At 37.7% G+C, this 21,154-nt stretch overlaps 1 protein-coding gene across 2 annotated transcripts in view; it reads left to right on the top strand.

The window, feature by feature from the left end:
* The window catches only part of LOC149161113 (bifunctional monothiol glutaredoxin-S16, chloroplastic-like), a 55,747-nt gene that overhangs the window by 30,740 nt on the left and 3,853 nt on the right, over positions 1–21,154 (top strand). Inside the window, exon 2 of one of the 2 annotated variants that reach the window (XM_089436883.1) lies at positions 8,209–8,969. The exons of the other annotated variant lie outside the window; for it this stretch is intronic. Within the exon in view, the coding sequence (XP_089293009.1) occupies positions 8,209–8,715 (507 nt within the window). The 3' untranslated portion in view covers positions 8,716–8,969. Of the gene's footprint in view, positions 1–8,208; positions 8,970–21,154 lie in introns of those variants that run through there. 2 annotated transcript variants of the gene reach the window in all.

Raw genomic sequence — 21,154 nt, 5'->3', positions numbered from 1 at the left:
AGTAAATTTACTATCTACTAAGCTTATGTCTTGCCATGGGAAACTTCTAGTTCATTTTCCCATGATGGAGGAACAATAGGAGTAGGAGTAGGACAACCATACTCTACATGGCTTGCATGCAATGGTGGAGGTTGTGAAGTTAAGCTGCTAGATCTAGAAACCTGCTAGTGTTGACAGTGTTGATAATATCGCTGATATTTGAAAATATCGCAATATTGTCAACAAAACGATATATCGCCAAGTAAATCTAGCGATATTTTCAACAAAACGATATATTGCCGAGTAAATATCGTGATATTTTCTGTTTTGAAAATATCGCGATATTTTGAGAATCTCAGCTAAATATCACAATATTTTGAAAATCTCGGCTTAATATCGCCATATTTTGAAAATATCGGTTAAATATCATTATTGCTTTATATGTTTACAAATATGAAAAATATTGATTTTTTATGTTTGCTGTTATTTTCTGATATTTTCATTGATATTGCCGATAAGATGTTTTCAGGACCCTCGGCGATATTTTGCCGATACCGATATTTTCAACATTCGTTGACAATGATGGTGGATGGGGGTGACAACTCTGTGGCATGATCACTATCATGAGTCCCATTAGCCAAAAGTTCAGCTACCAAGCTCTCTAAAGCTATGGCTCCATCCTCCAAATTAGCCTCCTTTGGATTGTTGTCCCATGTCATATCTGTTTTATCATTCTTTGCTGCCTCACAATTATGGGTCAACAACCTCAATTTGTAGTGCACATAAACCATGCTTTCTGCCTGGTCTACATTCAAGCTAATTCTCTTCACGCTTTGTATGAGGATGTAGGTGCTGCAACACCTTTTTGCAGAAGAGGTGTTCGCAACCTGTGAAAACACCCTCATTGCCAATTTATGTAGATGTGTGGTTTAACAAAGGCTCCATGTTCTATTGATGCGCTTGCTCAATTAACTTCATACTTGAGAACACTCCTCATCATCAAGGATCAACTTGTCTAATGCAAGCATATACCCACATTGTACCTCTGGATTTAGTGTATGGTTTTTTCCTAATCCCAACCCTAGGCATTGTTTGGGCCAACCAACATGGAGAATAATATATGTGTGTAAGGACATATGCTAAGGCATGGAGGGGTACATTTAGATTATCCCATCTTTTTGACACATGTTTATGAATATGATCATACAAGATTGCATCTCTCTGCTCATATGCCTCTCCAATCACTAGATAACCTATATTAGCGAATTGAATCATATTATAAATGGGCTTGGTGTACTACAGAACATACGTAACTTGTGCCTAAAACTAACATCAAAAGTGATCTCCTTGACCTCATGATATTCATGTCTATTAGATGCGGATGCAATCTTGTTGTTTAAATACTACCATGAATCGCTTGAGACCATTTTTGGATTTGTTTTGTGCTTCCTCCTCTTCTATGATGTTTTTTAAAATTCTAGTCTTGTTTTTGTCTATTTATTATTATTATTTTTTCTTTGTTGGTACTTTATCACAGGTTTTGACTCGTAAGGTCTTACACTTCTTTCCATGACTTGGCTTAATTTGATAGAGATGCTTTCTCACATAGTTATATGAACCCATGTAAGTTGTGTCACAATCGGGGGATGTAAATTTGGTGGGTTTGCCCTCTTTCCCTCCCTTATGCCTTGTCACGTACTTCCAAGGGCATTGAACTCGCTTTGGATTTATTTCCATTATCATTGTAAGCTTCATCATCCCTTGCATCCCCTTCTATTTCTTCTTCCTCTCCATTGTATGGGCCACTTCCTACTTCTTCCTCCTCATCATTGGTTTTTAAGTTTTCCAACAACATAGTAAAAAACAAAACCATAATAATAAACCACGTATTCATTATGATTCTTGAGAATAACCTGCTGCCTACAATAGAATTGAGGGAGAAAAAGGAATGGGAAGGGGTAGGAGAAGATAGTATTGAACATAGAAAATATATAAGTTTACAACACATGGAAAAAAAGACAAGAATGGGCTTAGCGCCTGCCCTGTCAGCTCTATAATGGTGGTTGAATGTAACTATGTTAGCCTTTAATCTCCCTTCCAATCTCTCATTGATCTCCTTCTCAACAACTAGCAAGAAGTCCACTCCAAACCTTAGGAAGGATGAGGGAATGAGTGAAAAAGATTGATAGAATCAGAGCAAATGGAGTGAAGGAGTTTTTTAATCCATCAAGGAACCCTAGCCATGAGTGCTTTTCCTTTTTGAACCCTTGCTTTAGGCCCCATATGTTAAAAGAAAAAAGAAAATTAAAATAATTTGTTAAAGTCGTGACTTGTGAGAGTGTTCTTTCACCCTGCAGGAAGCACCTAGGGAGCAGTTTTAGTTGTTTTGGGAGCACCCTACAAGAACCTTGGAAGTGTTTCTCCTAGAACGCTTAGCGAGATTTCCAAAATCGCGAGGACTGTGCTCTCTAAAAACGCTACCAAGTGGGATTTCTCAGAAGCACATTTTGGGAGAGAAGTAAGATTGGGGGGTAGTTGCTCCCATGCAGCCTCATTGGGTTCCAAGTTTTATGGGGCTAGTGTGCATTTAAATGGCTAAGTGTCCAATACCTTCCTTGTTAGTAGACGTTAGAATGGTAAAGTTGGGCCAAATGCAATTCAAGGATGATTGTAGCTTGAACCCAATGCACTTGACTTCTTGCAATCATAAGATTATAGAAACTTAGATCTGATTATAGATTTCTCTTTGCCCTTGCCATCAGGCCTCCACAAGGATTAGTAAGTCCTCTGACCTTCCAACAGTTCTACTGTCCTCAACAATCGAATCAGTGAGAGCCATATATCTGGGTGGTGCTTCACCACTTCTGAGCAAGAAACTATCTAGGGTGTCTGTTGATCTTTTGGACTAACTTAATTCTCCTGTGAAGTATGATTTAGGATCCTTTTGAAATTTAAATCCTTTATAAGTTATTACTTTGAAGGGCTGCTGCTGGGGATCCCTCACCTAGTCGACTTCATTCTCCATTGGGGGGTCATTTCTCGGGAAGCTGGCACTGGTGGTGTATGTTGGGGAATCTGAGAAAGGGGAACAAAGGAGTTTTAGAGTTGAGGTCTGCTTCGCCTAGCTTGAGCATTTCCCCTTGCCCTCCTTTGATTCTTAGCATTCTTGCTATTATTCTTTTTTCACTGCTCTTCAATATATAACCAAAGGTGGTGAAGGTGGGTTTGGCCCTGGTTCTAGATTCTCACTCTTGAGAAGCCGACATACTTTGATATGGTGGGACCTATTTTGACATTTTAAGAAAACATTAGGTACATTTAGATAGACCATGTTCTGGGTGATGTACTCATAGCCACATTGAAGTGGAAGTTGGAACTTCATCTTTTAGATTCAGATACTTGGGTAATCCATTTTGATAAAAGGATCAAATAGCTTATTAAGGTCAGCTTAACCAGTTTGGCTTGTTGGACATATGTTAAGTCCCTTTTAATTCCAAGAGGTCAAACACCTTCTCTCTCTCTCTACACCCACCGGAGTTTGAACTTGGGTTGTTTGCATGGTGGCACCCTGTCCCATCCACTAAGCCAGAGCCTGACAAATAGAAGCTTTGACCCATGCATGTGACACAGTATGGTCTTAACGATTTCCAAGGAAATAAATTTGTTCAAGTTGATCTTAAGATGTGAAAGATGTACTAATAGTAAATACACAGGTACTATAGGGAACTTTATCCAGACTAGGAATCCAAGGAGACAATACAGTTGACTGAAAAGACAGGTCCCATGTCAACAAATCACCAAAATGTTCCTACAAAACCTTGGTCCATGGGGAACAATCTGGTTGGCAGATGAGGTAGCCTCAAAGATAAAGTAGAAGAAACACTTTGATAGGATTTGGGTAGTCGTAATTCGCCAACCATACTCCTCCCAACTATCATGTGCCCATTTCCTGTGAACATCTTTTGGGTGATTTTACAAAGAAAATAAGCAATCAGTGTTTGGTTTCTAATTTCAAGGATTACTTGCTCCAGAACAGAGTGTGCTAAAATGGTATCAGGCTTTGGAGATTTACCTCCTTGTGTACCTTTGATATAAAATTTTTGGCTCACTTTCCCAATGGTACCATCTTGCTCGACCAGTCCCAAAATTCTAGGTAGAATATGATAGAGTTATCAGTAACTCTCCTTATCTTTCTCATAAAACCTAAAGAGCTTGCAGAAATCAAGCTGTAAGCATAGTTTTAAAAACTGGCCTGGTTTGAATTAGAACCGGTCAAACTGATTGATTGGATAGGTTTAGGGGTCAAACCAGCCACTAACTCAGGCTGGTGGATCGGTTTGGTGCCAAAGAGGTCCAAACCGGTTCGAACCAGCAGGTCCTGTCCTAAACCGGTCATATAGTAAAACATAACTTCTAAACCCTAAAGCCTAAATGGAAGACCTATGTCAACCCTAGCAAAGTTGACAATCAATGGTAATGTTAAATTCAAATGTCAACTTTTACTTAAATTTTTAATGTTACCAACTTACCATTAATTGTTTTAGGATGTTTGAGAGTGGTTCTGACTTTATCAGACTTCATATGGAGAAAGTAGAGTTTCATATCCCACTCAAAATTCAACGGACTGAACAGTTTTTTTTTTAGGAATTGTAGGATTGCAACATTTTCATTGAATTCTATCATGTATGAGGCTATGGAATTGACATTTAATCAAAAGCATGAAGCGTTTTATATACCTCGATGTTGGTGGTATTGATTGTTGAAATCCTTTGATGTTGGTGGTATTAATTGTTGAACTCCTTTGCCATGGCCTTAACAAAAATGTACCCTTCACTCAAACCAAAATAAATGGTTAAGCATGTTAAGCTTTTTCTACCATATTATAAGGATGAGGAGGAGAATAACCCTTCACTTGAACTAAAACCATTGGTTTGACATGTTAAGAAGCTTTTTCTAAAATATTACAAGGTTGAGGAATTCAAAGAGTCAAAAGACTCTAAGCCAGATGATGTTTGTGTAGCTCCTGCTGATGATCCCATTTCTAGTAGTGGTGATGAGTTTGATGAGTGATCATGTTGATCAGTGATTTGTAGTAGGTTAGTTGCATGGTTTTTGGACTCTAGAGGCAATTTAGAGCCTCATTTGTTATGTATTTTGTTGCTGATATATATTGCACTCGGTGCCATTTTGGTATATTCACCCTTACATGATATATAGGTGAGCAAACTTTGTATATTGCCTTTAATAGTTTGTAATCTTAAATATGATTTTTTTCATTAAAAATTAATCATTCTATATGTGACGCAGACTTAAACCTGCAATACCCAGAATCGCACTTTTCTACATCTTAAAATGAATACATCAAAACTGTCCATATAAAAATTCTGATTGCTGGCAATTTCATACACTAATTTGGAAGCTTAAATTGAATCTTCGGTACTCATGATTCAACATACATTGAAATCATATTTCAATTTCAACAAAATTGTAACCGTGTCACCCTTTTGCAATAATACCATGCAATTTGCTTTAAACTTACCCCACTGTCCCTTTCTTATATTTCGCTGTCTGCACACTGATTCCATTAAACAGCTTATACCCATTTCAAATTCATCACAATAGTTTCGAATCTGATCGAACCGCCCCTTAATTTAAATTGCAAATAGTCAACCCTTAACTGTATTCATAAATTGTGTTGAATGCACTTACCAACAGAATCTTATGAGGATTCTTATGCTCAGATCCAGTAGATCGAACAAACCAAATATATTTGCAATCACCATCTCTGTACGGCTTCAATTGCACAATGCGCCCATCATACAATAAAACAAAATGCGCCTGACTTCGATTAAACCTTTCACGCAAACATATCACAGCAAGAATTTGATGCTGTAACAATTATATCAACCCTCACAGCAACCAATCGATGTCAATTCTTTACACAACGTTTCAACTCTGCTTGCAAAACAACATCGATAACAGATTTAGAACAAAGTTACCTTCTGCACGCAGCGTCTGACAAATGGGCCATCGCTTAACGCTGGGTTGCCAGACTCAATTAACAACAACAATCAATTAGTTTGATTGACAATTCTTGGTATCACACATCACCCTGCAGACACATAACGACTGATCAAACCTTCAGTATATTTGATTTCTCTAATTCTGAACCAGAGAATTCGTGCTTTGCAGCCCTTTCAGCTCACAACATTTGGTTTCATATCTGATGCCATGGTCAGGCAAATTATCCAATAAGTAGTTACATTCGATCACAGTGTAATCTCCTTTCTTGAAATGGAATGTCAGAGCAGAAAAGCCCGAATTCAAAGAGCGTTTGTCGTGAAAGCAGACGTTCAGGCTGACACTAGAACCATTGACCCATCGAACATGAATCAATGAACCCAATACTTTTTCCACAGTATCATAAGCAATCGGTGTAGAAAAATGATATCAATCAGCAATCTGTGGCAGAAAATGATATTAATCGGCGTTCATAAATTGCGATTGGCAGCCCACTACAAGTGTCAATTGCGACTCCAGCGCCGAGGCGATGATTACAAACAGATCCGACTCCAATTCAAAACAATTTTATAAACCTTGCGTCCACACCCTTTGTTAACTGAATGTGATAATTGAAATCTCCTCTTCGATCCGATCCAACGGTGTTATCGGATCCAATTTGCAATACAAAACATCAGATGTGTTTTTAAATCCACTCAGGAATTCACCAAGTATCTTTGCGCCGAGTTTCCGTATTAAAAACCTTTACAGCTCGCAGCTTTAATCTATGCCACGTTTGTATTAACAAAATAACACCTGGAAAACTATCATTCCAACCAATTTCCAAAGAAGCCAATTATCGAATAACACAGGCTCGTATATAACAATGCATACAATTTCCAAAACAAACATAGATCGAGTTCTTAAATCAATTGCGCAGACATTATCACACAATATCATCAATTGTCATTTGATTTGGGCAGAATACCATTACGCTCCTAATACCCAAATAAAACAGAACTTCATTTATTTTCTAAATTATTCCAGAATTATGAATTTTAATCCACAGCTATATTCACACTCAAATCTGAGCTTTCGCTCAAAAACTCCTCACCCCTATTAACACTGTCGCTCTACTCTCTTTTTTTAAAACGATGGAGATTGCACATATCTAAGTTAACCATCTCCTCCACATTTGGAGGAATAAATTCTACTTTTAGAATTCACATCCTATCCTAATCTAAACAACTAGACTACTTGGCTTGATCTCCACGCAGGGAGGATCCTTTGCCATTTATTTCTAATTTCTGCTCAAAATTAAGCCACTCTTAACTAAATACATTTAATTGAAATTAATACAAGATTAACAACCAAATCTTCCTTCAACTTGTATTAGCCACAACATGTGACCATTCCATCACATTGCTGGCTAGGTCTAGATGCTCCTGCATCAATATGTTTTTAAAAACCAGTTCATTGAATCCTGTTGGATCTGCTTTCAGTTCAAAACATGGTTTGATAGGTGGCCTGTTTGAATACCAGTTTTGGTTTTTAAAACTATGGCTGGAAGATCCATACAATTGCAAGGCAAGTAAATGCAAAATCATGCAAAGTAAATGTGAAGTAATCTAAGGACATTCTTACTTAATCACCTTTTCATTGCTCCCTGCTCTCCTCTTGCTCTATAAAGCTCTGCTACATATTCTTCAATTCCTATCAACTCCCATAATTAGACCTCTTGGATGTGTGAGGTCTAATAATCTTCTGTAGTTTAATGTCAGTGGATGGTTCTGAGGTAAATTTTCTGGAGTCATGCTACTTCAGTGGGTCACTGTGCAGCTGATGGATGTAGAGGATCTGAGGAATGTGTGTCACAGTCAGCGTGGGATCTCAGGCTGGGCTAATGTTGTACTTGTTTCTAATTTTATTCCCCTGAGTGCATTTTCTGCTTATTTCAATATTGGTCGTGCACAATGGATCAGACAATGTGACATATAAATAACTCTAATAAATCTGAAGGAATTGCTTTCATCAGGGTACAGTTCTTTGGTGTTTCACTTAACAAGTTTGTTATTAAGTTAAGTGAGTCTGCGTAGAATACAATGATTAGAATTTAAAAAGCTAAATTTTTTGATGGAATTCTATGAGACTAAAAGCGGAACTTCTTTGATGTGAGAATATATCTAAATTTAAGCATGTTTGCCTCATCCAAAACCTGTCGCTTTACAGATTGCTCTTGTTGATGTACCTGATCGCACTGCTTTGACTGATGCATGGAAAGTTTGGATGGAGGAGCACATAAATGCTATAGGTAAGGTTCCTCCTGGAAATGAATCTGGTAATACCATATGGGTAAAGAAGAGACAGACCAAGCCTGATCTTCGTCTTACACCTGGTCGGCATGTGCAACTGACAGTGACTTTGGAACAATTGATTGACAAATTGGTAAAGGAGAATGAGATAGTAGTATTTATTAAAGGTTCAAGAACGGCCCCACAGTGTGGATTTTCTCACAAAGTTTTGACAATATTGAATGAACATGGGTTAGATTATGAATCGGTTAATATTCTAGATGAAGATTACAACCCTGGTTTGAGGGAAACATTAAAAGTCTACAGTAGTTGGCCTACATTCCCTCAAGTGTTTATAAAGGGAGAGTTTGTAGGGGGTGCTGATATTCTAACAGAGATGGCAGAAAAAGGGGAGCTCCAAGAATGCCTTAAGAGTAAGAAATAGGGAACTCAGATTTTCTTATAGAAGGGATGTAGGACAGAGGCAGATAAGTTGAGAATGATTATTATGGCTTACCTTTATTCAGCCAGCATGTTTAGCAATCATTTCTATTTTTTAAGGTGCTAGAATTGAGTCCCTCGCTTCATTAGTTTGTCATTACTAGCGAATGAGTTTGACTGTTGACATTTTATTTGATTGTACGGGATTTACAAAAACATGTCACACAATCCTAAATAGACTACGATTTTATGAATTTACACTTTGCATCTTTCAAAACACCTTTTGCTTTTTCTCACATATATACTGATACAGATTAGGTTTCTCTGCTGGTTTCAAACATGTAAGTAACCTTTTGATTCAGACTGTTGATATGGAAGTTGGAAATTGATTTATCATTCTGTGGAGTTTCTTTATTTTAACTAATAAGAAATTCGTGCATGGAATTGCATGAGCTGATTAAATAAATGGTCGTTGGTAATAAACTCTATCATACATAGAGATACTTGAGGAAAAATGACATAGAAACATAATTTATTTACAGGTACATATTATACTTGATAAAATTAAATCAATGTTTGCATCTTGTAAAGAGTTTGACAAGTAAACTCTCAAGAGTTGGCCGGGGTAAAGTGGTTGCCATCTTTTCCTTCCTTCAGGCCATGCATTTACCTTGTGCATGCCAGAAAGACTTTTTTGGCAATGAGAAACCCAGCCCAAAAATTAATCAAATGTGAGAATCGTAAGGCAGTACTACCTATTTCTTAAATCTGAGGATCCTAATACTTTCTGGCTTGAGTGCATTAACTTTTAAGCTTTGTTTCCAGGACCCTTGTGAATACAAGTGTCCAATACGTCAACAGAAGAATGAAGCGAAAGCTTAATTGTTGACCTCAAAGGCAAAAGAGATGGTTTGACAGTGAAAGCAGTTATAGTGTAACTTTGCACTCCTAACTTTTGATAATTGATTAATACTGTCAACTTTGATCAGGAATGGGCGTTTTGGTTTATCTTATATATTCAGTCAGCTGTTTGGAGACCAATATTCACTGCTTAAAATTCCCATGAAGAATGGAGCCAAAGCACATATGATTGAGAGTCAAAGGAAGTAGCACAGATGAAATGGTTTTACATATATTGTTATAGACTTAATTGTGCATTTGGTGCTCATTTTTAAGTATCGATTCTTGTTGATTGTTGAATGATTTTTTTTGGTAACACTCTTCCCTGGATGAAATTTATATTTGTAATACCTTATAGCTTTTGATCTTTGAAATTTCTAGGACATATTTGTTGATATGTATCCTGACTATAATCGTTATTGGAATGCAACCGAAACATATCCTTCTCATCTCTGGCACCTTCCCAACAAGTTATTTATGCCCTGCGAAACAATTCCTAACATAAGCTTCAATTCCAAAATAGACACGTGAAGGCCAAAACTACACAAGAAGACCAACCGTGTTGTCTATCTAAAGTATGTTCTGGCCTATTACAGAAAAATATAAAAATCCCTAACATTTGTCTAGATATTTGGACTGAAACAATATTTGGCATTATCTTCCACAATATAGAGGAATATCCGAATAGGAGGATCAGCCTAAGGAGTTGTAGGATAGAAATGCCATACACAATTATCAATATCAATCTTATCCCTTTTAGTCTTTTGTTTAGGTCTACTTTGTTGCAGTGAAAGGCGCTTACTATAGCCCAATTGATGGAGATGTGTAATTCCTTTTATGTTCAACATGGAGTTGACATATGGCATTTGAAAAAGTTATCAAGAACAAGAAATTATTTCAATGTGGACCTTAAATAAAATATTTCAATGTCCACCTTAAGTGAAATTTATATGTACTTTATATATAGAGAGAATATTTGAAAGTAAAAAAAATCTTACTGATATGTACTTTTTACATCCCAGTCTGAGAGAGATGCGTGATTCCTTCACCGTGCAAGATGGAGTTGATGTTTGTCATTTCAAATATATATATATATATATATAACAAAAAAGTAAAAATAGAAAATATTTCTTATTACTAATAAATGAAATATTTAATTCAGTATCAACTATATGTATGTATATGTGTAGAAAGTAAAAAAAATGTTATTACACAATAGGTGCTTTTGAATACATGGGTGTTTAATATGGAGTTGATGCCTAACATTTAAAAAGAAATATTTAAATGTGAGCCATAAAAAAATATTTCAATATCAATTATATATAATATAAAAAGAGAGCCCCAAAGGTTAGCTCAATTGGTCGAGGTCCCATTGCTAAAAGGACCTTGCCATTCGGAGGTCGTGGGTTCAATTCTCCTCGATGCTCTCGGGGTTAGGCTTGGATTAGTTTGGTCAGGGGGTGCGGTCCCTTCGGGTGGACCTACCTTGCTTTTCCACGAAGAAAAAAATATAAAAAAAACAATAAGTAAAAAAATTATCATTACACTGATAAGTGTTTTTCACATCCCAGTATGAGGGAGATGTATAAGTGAATACATGTGTTTTATATATAAATTTTGGACATGGAAATATTGTATTTGAAATACTTTTTTTTGTTATATATATATATATATATATACACACCATGTATTTAGTTATACATCCTATATATAAGTATTGCAAGTAAAAATTTCTTACAGTTAATACATTTCAATTGCATGCTATTCAATATGAGGGAGATCTGTAAGTCCTTCCATGCCCAACATGGAGTTGACATGTGGTGTGTGTATTTATATATATATATAGTTCAGACTTTAATACATGTTCTTTCTATGCTCAACATGAAGTTGACACATGGTGCACCCACACAGACAGAGACTAGTGTAGATCCATCTTAACTCCAGATCTATCATGTGTCAATAGGGATCAAATTGCTTGAGGTGCAAACCTCTTTTTAGAATGTAAAAGTTGAGAAAAAGTTCTGCACTTAAAGTGATTTGATCCCTCTCAAAACTTGTTAGATCTAGAGTTAAGATAGATATACCCTGGTGTACCTGCTCTCATGACATCTAATGCTAGGGCTTCTTTTTTTAATTTGGTAGCATTGTTGAATAACCACGGTTCCCCTAAGAGCATCATTGTTGATTCTCAAGTTCTCTGAATATGTTGAGGGATGAGGAACTTTGTTGTTGGTGTGATGGGGATATCAAATTATTCAATCAATTTCTTTTACATTCGGGCTTCTGAAAATAATAGATTCTAGACTCTGGAGCTATGAATTATGGCCCACAAGTCTTCTTCTATTTTCAATCTCTTAAGATTTAATGTTTTGTTGTTCATGTGACATGTACTCAAGTATTGATTGCATATATTTATCTAATTTGAGATTTGTACAATTTGAGATTTATCTAATAGGAGATTTGGAATTACTTTGAGGCTTACGAGGTCTCTCATCCTATGGTAGGTGAAAAATACAATTTCTGGCAAGCTGGAAATTATTTTTTCTGAATTTGGGTGAAAACCCCCCTCTTGAGAAAATCACCCAAAAATTCTAAACCTAAAATAAATTACAGTTGGAATATTATATAAAGAGAGTTACTAAAGAAATTTTTGAACTGTGACTTGAAAAAGTGCTAGAATCCTTGTCTTTGTTGCAGATCTGGTATGCTACAGTCACTCAATTCCTAGATCTGCAATGACTTTGACTAAAATAAAGAAAATTTTACCTATTCAGAATTGATTTGAACCTGAAAAGATGAGGATCCTTTGGATATGTTTCAGATCTATTGCAATCAAAACCTTGCCTAGACTTTCGAACCAGCAAGTTAGATTAAGAATAAACTTGAAATCCCTGGAGCGAATCTAAGATTTAAGCATTCAATTTGGCACAAAATGAGCATTAGAATTTAGAACAAATACTTGAGGAACATAATACTGAACTCACTGAGAGTCAATTTTGAAACCAGTGTTAACTAAACAGAGCTATACTAAATGCACATTGTCAAGTCCTTAAAGGAAGGCGTTAAGATCTAAGATAACATTGATTTGGTGGTAAAATGCTTTAGATCACACAATAATCAAAACAACTTCTAAATATTATGCCATTTATGAATATTTAGCATTTGAAATATGGCAAGTTTTATCCATACATGATGGCAACTTACAAAATTGTTAAGTGATTTTCCTCATGTGTCATACCAGTACTTCATTAACCAGATTTATCATTCAATGTGGATATGTCTTAGGTGAATTCAGATTTAGGATCTACCATTCCACAAAATATAGCTTGGTTTGTTTATCGTATACAACGAGAAAGAAACTTTACATCCAACTTTAAAGTGCAGTTCTTGACTAGAGCCAATTAAGAACTGTGACCTGCATTAGAATCCAAGTTTGATGCAAGATAAATCAATGGGTTAGATCAAAACTTGAAAGGTGCAACCTAGATCTGAAAATAAAACTAATGAAAACCCTTGGTTGCTTGCAAACAAAAAATTAAAAGGGATAAATTAAATGAGACAAGAAGAAAAGAAAATAGAAAACTAGTGCTTACCATTGGGATATGGAGTCTAAACTATTCCTGAGTAGTTGTCCTCTCAACTTTCGTGTTTGAAGTCTCCAAATATCTTGGAAGATTTCTTGGTGAGCATCAAGCTAAGCAATTTGAAATATGCAATAATCACAAGGAGGTCAATTGGATTTAGCCTAAGTATTGCAAATTTTAAAAGTTTAAACATAAACCTAAGTAAGGAGGGAAAACCCTAAGATATTCACCTCCAATATCATAGATCTAGCCTTAAATTTAACAAAGAAATGAAATGGAAACAATTCATAACTCACTTGCATTGCTTGCTTTGCAATAGCTCCTTTCTTGACGAATCTTGCAATACCAAACCCTCCCAAAATCACACTAGAACACTCACGCAAGGAAATAGAAAAGATTAACACTCAATATTGAGCGAATAAGTTTCTCCAATCAATTTCCAACCATGAGAATTAGGGAGGAACCCTCCTTATATAGATAAGGTGCTCCCTAAAGTTTAAACCATACAATGTATACTATGGGCTAAAACAAAACTATGTGCTCAAAACAATACCATGAGCTCAATACCATGTTATCGAGTAAAACCATGGGAAAACACCATAGGTAGTTATAAATCTTTTTCAGTCATAGGGGTGGCCTCCTCAAACAAGGGGTCAATACAATGTAAGAGGTCAAAACCATGACAAAAACCTTTGAGATCCCTTCTAGAAGTTTCACATGTGTGAGCTAAAGAAGGAAAGTGAAATGCACCCTTCTAGAAGGCTTCATAAGCTTCACACATGTGAGTAAACAAGCGAGAATTTAGTGTGCCCTTCTAGAAGGCTCTAGATATCTCACTCATGAGTTAGGAGAGAGAAATGTGCATAGGAAGTGTTCATACACGTGCCAAGTAAAAACCATCTCCAAAAGCCTAGAAATGACTCGTGTGAAAGAGAGGTCCAAAATGGGTGCACTTCTCATGTAGGCTAGGATATCAAGTAGTGACCACCATGATGAGCCAATATGTGCTCCATATGCCACAAAGTGTACAAGTGATGATGTGGACACCTCTTGATGATGTCAATGCACTGTCACAGATCACTAGGCATTGACACATATCCCAATGTAGTGTTGTGGATCCTAGTGTATACAAATATGTTTGGTTGCTGGTACATGGATCTTAATGGAGGTACATGGATCTTGAGGCTTAGTGTACAAAACCGACTGTGGGGTGCCCAACTATAATAGTGAATCAAGTCTCAACACAAGTCATTAGGAAATGTACAATAAGTAATCTCTTTTAACAACATCATAGTATAAGTTAACTTTATAAAATGCCTAGGCTTACCACTATAGTATAGCCTTACCCTTATTACATTTGCCAATTCCTAAGTCAAGAAGTATTTCCTAAGTCACTTGGTTAGAACTAGGTAAAATAATGAAATAACTTATGGGAAAGGGGAAAGGGGCTTCATGAATTGACTTTCAAAGTCACATCTGATGATGTTAAAATTCCTCTAACCGGTCCAACTAGCTTTCTAGAGATAGGAATCTTCATTTTGTGCAGGCAAATCTTTTTTAAGAGGGAGATTTAGTTAGATTTACAACCTTGTCACGTCACTTATGACCCTTTTTTGTAATTTTCCTTGGTTTCTTAGTCGTTTTCTTTAGATATGCATTTTTTTAGCATAGGACTTGGGGATTAAGTCTTTTTAATGAGTGTTGAAGTTTCTAAGTTTACTTAGTTAGAAACCCTCCATGCACTTTATCTGATTTATTCCTACCTACTTGTTGTTTTCCTTAACAAGTTATTTACAATGTAAATACTAAAAATAAACGCTAGTGCATGCTCACCATATTACAGACCAGCAACTAAAAGAAACAAAAACAAACACACCATATGGCACCATTATTTTTGGACTAATGTCCCCGGAAAAACCCAATGTGGGAAAACGGTGCAGCTATCTGAGGGTTTTCTTATTAAGCAATAGCAGAGTATAATCTGGGTGCTGAAACTAGCCTACCCAACAGAGAATTTCCTTGGCAGTAATACCTCTCAGTTTCTGACAAATCTCCTGGCTGAAACCCTGGATAATCCTTCCGGCAGCTACTTAGCACCAATCTGCCCCAGAAACCCCAGCGTCAGCCTCTCTCTGGACTGCGTCAGCCCCTCTCTGGACTGCGTCAGCCCCTCTCTGGACTGCGTCAGCCCCTCTCTGTCTCATGCTGGCCCTGCATCACCCCGGATGGGTCTGCGTCAGCCCTGGGAGGCCCTGCGTCAGCTCTCTGGCCCTCTGCGTCAGCAACGCTGGCCTCTCTGAGGCTCTGCGCAACTCTCGGCTGCCTCTGCGTGGCCCTGCGTGAGCCCTGGCTGGCTCTGCGTCACTCTCCTTGGCTACTGCGCTGCTCTCCCGACACTATCTCTACCTCTCTGTTTCTCTGTACTCAAATGCCCCTCAGCTACATCTCCCGATCACTAATTTTATCTCTCTTAGCAAACCCCGCTTTAGAGAATAGAATGACTGATCACTCTGGTGTGTTCTCCAAGTGACCCTAAAGCCTCCTCTTATACTTTTCTCGTTGACATATCAACGGCCGAGATTAAGTCCCTAATCAACGACTAAGATTAGATCTAGTTTGATCCATGTCTTTTGGACCATTCTAACATAGTTTCATATTAATCCACATTAATATTTTAATTTCCCTACGTTTAGACATAGGGACTCCATTAAAAATATTAATTATTTTAATATCTCCTGAACTGTTTAGAATCTGCCCAAACCCTTTCTGGGTATTGGAGATCTCATGTGCCCCAACCTCTCCACCGAATTTCGTGGCTAGAGCACATCCGATGCTACCCCAAATCAACAATGAGGTGGTATATCTCTAGCTTCATGATTTTTTCGTTCTTTACTTTAATGCTTTTCTTCTCTAGCCATTTTGGGCTTTATTTGTCTTTGGCTTACATTGCTATTCAATTTGCTTGATTAAACCTTGCTAGATGACATGTGATAAGTCCAAACATGACTGGAATTAATATCTTTTAATGAAATGAGATGGGAGTGAAAGGGAACGATGGAAGGTGTTAAGTATGGTTAGGATATGAAGTACACTAACCCAACGAGATCTTTGGTAGTACAACTTTTCCTAAGTCTTGACGACAATTATCTAAGGATAATTATGCCCCCCCACAGTAAAATGTGACAAACTAATAAAATCTTTATTGTTAAGACGTGCTATTAGATCATAACCAAAATTTGTTCATTCACAATTTAATAGAGAAACCATCGTCACCATGTGTAAAAAGAACGCCCACATAAGAGAGCCTAGCATATCAATTGGAATAATGATCATGCATGGGGTATCATCTTTGAGTACTTATAACATTTGAGGGCTAAGGTATACGGGCTGATATACCATGGCAAATTCCATTTGAAAGAGCTCCTGAGTGATGTGAGACATAGATCATTATACATCTAATGGAATAAGTGGAAGAACACAATTGAATTAGAAGAACATGAGTTGGAAAGCTTGTCAAACCAACATCACCACACCCAAATGAGTGTCTCTAGAAGTTGTTATCTTGTAGGGGAAACATGGAGTATGATGTCTTTTGAGCCATATTTTAACTTTTTAGTTGCACATGTATCATTGATTATCATTTATTTGACATCCTAGCTCTTGGCTTTGATGAGTGGCATTTTACTTGTACACATTATCCTAGATAAGCAATTCCCTTGTTATAGTGTATCTTTTGACTACTATGTGGATGTTGAGGTGTCCCAGTGAGGGTGTTCCACTTGTTCACCTATTCTTGTTGCTCCCTAGAGTGCTCTACCTTGGAGTTGGTACCTCCTTTGTTTGTTGTTGGAGCATCTTGGTTGGAGGTGGTCTATTGTTTTCATTGGTGGATTCTTCATCATGTTTCATGGCTTTCTTATTGAAGCACTCCCCCCATTTACGCATTTTTCTACGTGGTTAGCCCTCCAAAGTCCAATGGCTATATTGGTGCACTTTTCATGATGCTTTGGCGTGATTAAGGAATTCCCCAGTGTATGGGGTATTCATAGTCTTAGGATGGTATTGTTGAGATTGTTGGCTCATTGTGTCATGGAGCATTTGTTTGAATCATCACCTCTTAGCATATTTATGCATGAGGCCTAAGCATGAGGCCTAACTACTTTGCACAATTTACTCGGTCACTTATTTGTTTTGCCTATGGTTTTGGAGAGGAATTGATGAGTTTGGCACATGGTTTTGATTAGTTTATGCTTGTCTTTGCGGGCGTGCCATAATTCGGGTTTCTTATATTAGGTTGCACCTCTTTTTGGGCACATGTTTTGAGGTGTAGCACCCTTATGCCCATTATGCTAGAGAGTCTACCTCATTTCATGGATTTGGGAATTTGGTAGTGAGTTTAATGCACATGGATCTATCTCTTGGGCACATTATTTGAGGTCATTTTTGGTCCTTGGAGGATGTTATAATAGCTCCATGGTATTTCTTGCACATATTCATATGCTTTCTCTTGATGGATGAGCTTGACAATCCCTTGGAGGAAATGCCCTAGCTATTTTGGGCATGTTGTTAGTCTTCTGATGAGGTTAACTTTCTAATCGACGAAGTGCTCCTTCATTTATTGATCTATTGCACATTTCTTGATGATTCTTGAGGAGTGCTCATTGAGAAGATGTCACACATGGCATTTGGGACATATTTATGTGGTCAAGTTAGCATAATCAAACAAGATGCTTTACGTTTGAGAGGAAAAGTGACATCCCCACTACACTGTCCTTCTATTCATATTTTTTGAAATCAACCGTTTTGAATCGGTAATTGGTCAAACCGACCGATCAAATAGGGTTGGGTAATGAACTGGTAAAAAAACCCAGTTGGAGGTTTAGTTTGTACCGGTTAGGTACCCAATTGGCCGGCCTAGTACCTAACAGGTACAAAGTTACAAACTGGCCCTAACCGGCTGGTTTGATCTCAAATGTGTGTGGGGATTCAAGGGCCCACAATGGTTGTTTTCAGGTGGTTTTGTAGGAAACCAGGGGATGTTTTCCTCCCAAAACAACCTTGTTGGGCTATAAAACCAACCCTCCCCTTCCTAAACCCTAAACCTAAACAAAAACCCTAACTCAACCTTAGCAATGTTGGCAATCAATGGTAGTGTTAAATTCTTAAAGTAAAAGGATAAAAAGGAAAGATAAAGGAAATGTCAACAGATAAAGGAAATGCTAACTTTTATTGACTTTTTTCACATTACCATTAAAATTTAATTGTTTTAGGATGTTTGGGAGTGGTTCCAATCTTATCAGACTTCATATGGAGAAAGTAGAATTTCATATCCCACTGAAAATTCAATATACTTAACAATTTTAAGGATTTTAGGATTGGTAGTAATTTAGGATTGCAACAATTTTCATTGAATTCTTTCATGTACTAGCGTATAAGATTGGCATTTAATCAAGAGCATGAAGCTCTTTATGTGCCTTGATATTGGTGGTATTGATCGTTGAACTGATCTGATTTTGGTGGTATTGATTGTTGAACTTCTCTGTGACGACCTTAAAAAAAATCTACCCTTCACTCAAACCAAAATAATGGGTTCGGCATGTTAAGATTTTTCTACCATATTGTAAGGTTGAGGAGATGAACCCTTCACTCAAACTAAAATCATTGGTTTGGCATGTTAATCTTTTTCAGCTTCTACCACATATAAATGTTAGGGAATTTGAGTCTGAAGACTTTAAGCTAGATGATGTTTATGTAGCTCTTGTTGATGATCCCATTTCTAGCAGTGGTGAATCAATGACGAGTTTGATGAGCGATCATGTTGATCAATGATTTGTAGTAGGCGAGTGGCCTAGTAGCTTGTAGCATTGTTTTTGGACTCTAGAGGCCATTTAGAGCCTCATTGACTATGTATTTTGTTGTTGATATGTATTCACCCTTACATGGTATATAGGTGAGCAAACTTTGCATATTTTGTCTCTAATTGTTTGGAATGATGGTTTGGAATCTCGAAAGTAATTTTTTTCATTAAAAAATATTGTGTTTTTTTCAAATCCGGTTCATTGAATCCAGTTCGATCTAGTTTGATCCTGTTCCAGTTTGAAACCCGGTTGGAAGGGTGGGCTGGTTCAAAAACCTGGTTCCGGTTCGAAATCTGGTTAGATAGATGGGCTGATTCAAAACCTGGTTAGATAGGTGGGCTGGTTCAAAACCCGGTTCCATTTTTCAAAACTATGCTTCTATTTTACTCTTTTATTGTTCTAGGGTTTTGACTTATATAAGAGGTAGTTAGAGGATATTATTCTTTCTGTTTTCTTAGTAGAGATCATGGATCTAGCATTTGGATATTATTATTTTATGTTTTAGGGTTTTGAGCCCTAATTCTATAAGAGAGGGCCCGTCACATTGTAACGGCTGTTGAAAATTTGGAGAAACTACTCTTTTGTTTGGCTTATACTTAATTTCTTATGAAAGCTATATGTAACGCAAAAGTTTTCAGTTATTTCCATATTGCCGATTTTATGTGCTGGGATCTTTTACTAAATCTGCTGCAATAAGGACTTCATGATAGGTCAGCTATGTAATTGAACGAGGATGGTGAATGAGGTGATATCTATTTCATCTTCTTGCTGTCTATATCTTCAAGTTTGAAGTATTGATGTTATGTTGTTTCATTCAAAGTTTGCATGGTGTATTTAAGTTAGAAATAAAATCTCTAAGTAGAGCACCTTTCAAGGGCCTACAAATATGTTAATTTCCAGCCATTTAATCTAGTTGTCATAGGTACCCGGATGCGGGTGATATTATGAGCAGTTAATGGCCATACGAGCGACGCCGGTGTTGGGCGCCATCACAGAGCAAGTAGATGACTTTTGTCAGCGCATTAAGTCCCATTAATGAGGAATTGGGTGAACAGCATGCGGAGTAAGTACTTCAGGATGATGAGCATACGATCTATATCAATTGCCCAGAGCTCGACACTCTCTCTGGCTCATTCTAGCAGAGACATTCCAGGTCGAATTGGTTCACAGGAGTTAGGTGCAGTGCTAAGCATTTGGAAGCCATCAGGGCTCCACCGAAGCCTGCAACAGGCCAGCCTCATCTGGTATGGTTATTGTTTTTTCCTTGGGTATATAACTGCAATTGGTCAGGTCACGGAGTCGGTTGAAGCTGTTTGGGCTGGGTGTTGGAATCATTCAGACAATTCTGGAATTTATTTCGGGGTTCTGTTTTTTATCTGTGTGGTGCTTTCTCTGGGCACTTTCTACTCTGAGTACTGCTATCCTCGGTTTATTTCAAATTGGGGTGGGTCGTTCTTCTTCCTCATCCAACCCTTTTGTCCTCTCAGTTTATCACTTATTGCTGGTATGGCTCGACCTCGAGGAGGTTCCCGAAGGGGAAGAAATTCAGGCACACGGGGGGGTGTTAGAGGAAGGGGAGGACCTGTTCCTCGACGCATCTCCCCGCTTGTTTCAGTCTCGCCGGCCTCTCCATCTTCCGACCACTCTGGTCCGTCCCTCTCCAGTTCTTTCCACTCCTCCCGTTACACTTTTAAAAGCAAGCTAAACAAGCCTACTATCTCTGCTATTATCACGGTCATCTTCTCAGAGGAAGAAGACGACCTCCCTGGCTCTGCTGAACATTCCATAGACAGAAATCTCTCACAGAATTCCAAGGACTCTCAAGGAGGCAGGGTAGAGGATACCCCCAATCTTCCAGAGGTGCAGCAGGATGAAGGTCATGAAGAGGATGCGCGTCTTCAGCAAACTTCCTCACACGAGGAGGTCATTATCTGTGCACCGGCGCAGTTCTCTGGCACTGTTCTGTATCCGGTGATGCCTCCTGGTCGCAGTATTACGGATGTTGAAGACAATGTGATAAATGATTGGGTCAGCTCTCCGTGCAAAGCCAATAGCGAAGATGCAGAGTTACCACCTCGGGCATAATCAATCAACGGCGGAG

Source organism: Pinus tabuliformis, chromosome 5_2 (genome assembly GCF_031772625.1).
Source record: "Pinus tabuliformis cultivar Carrire ecotype Pingquan chromosome 5_2, CPIR1, whole genome shotgun sequence".
NCBI lineage: Eukaryota > Viridiplantae > Streptophyta > Pinopsida > Pinales > Pinaceae > Pinus > Pinus tabuliformis.
The sequence above is the reverse complement of the archived record's forward strand: the minus strand, read 5'-3'. Positions and strand labels throughout refer to the sequence as shown.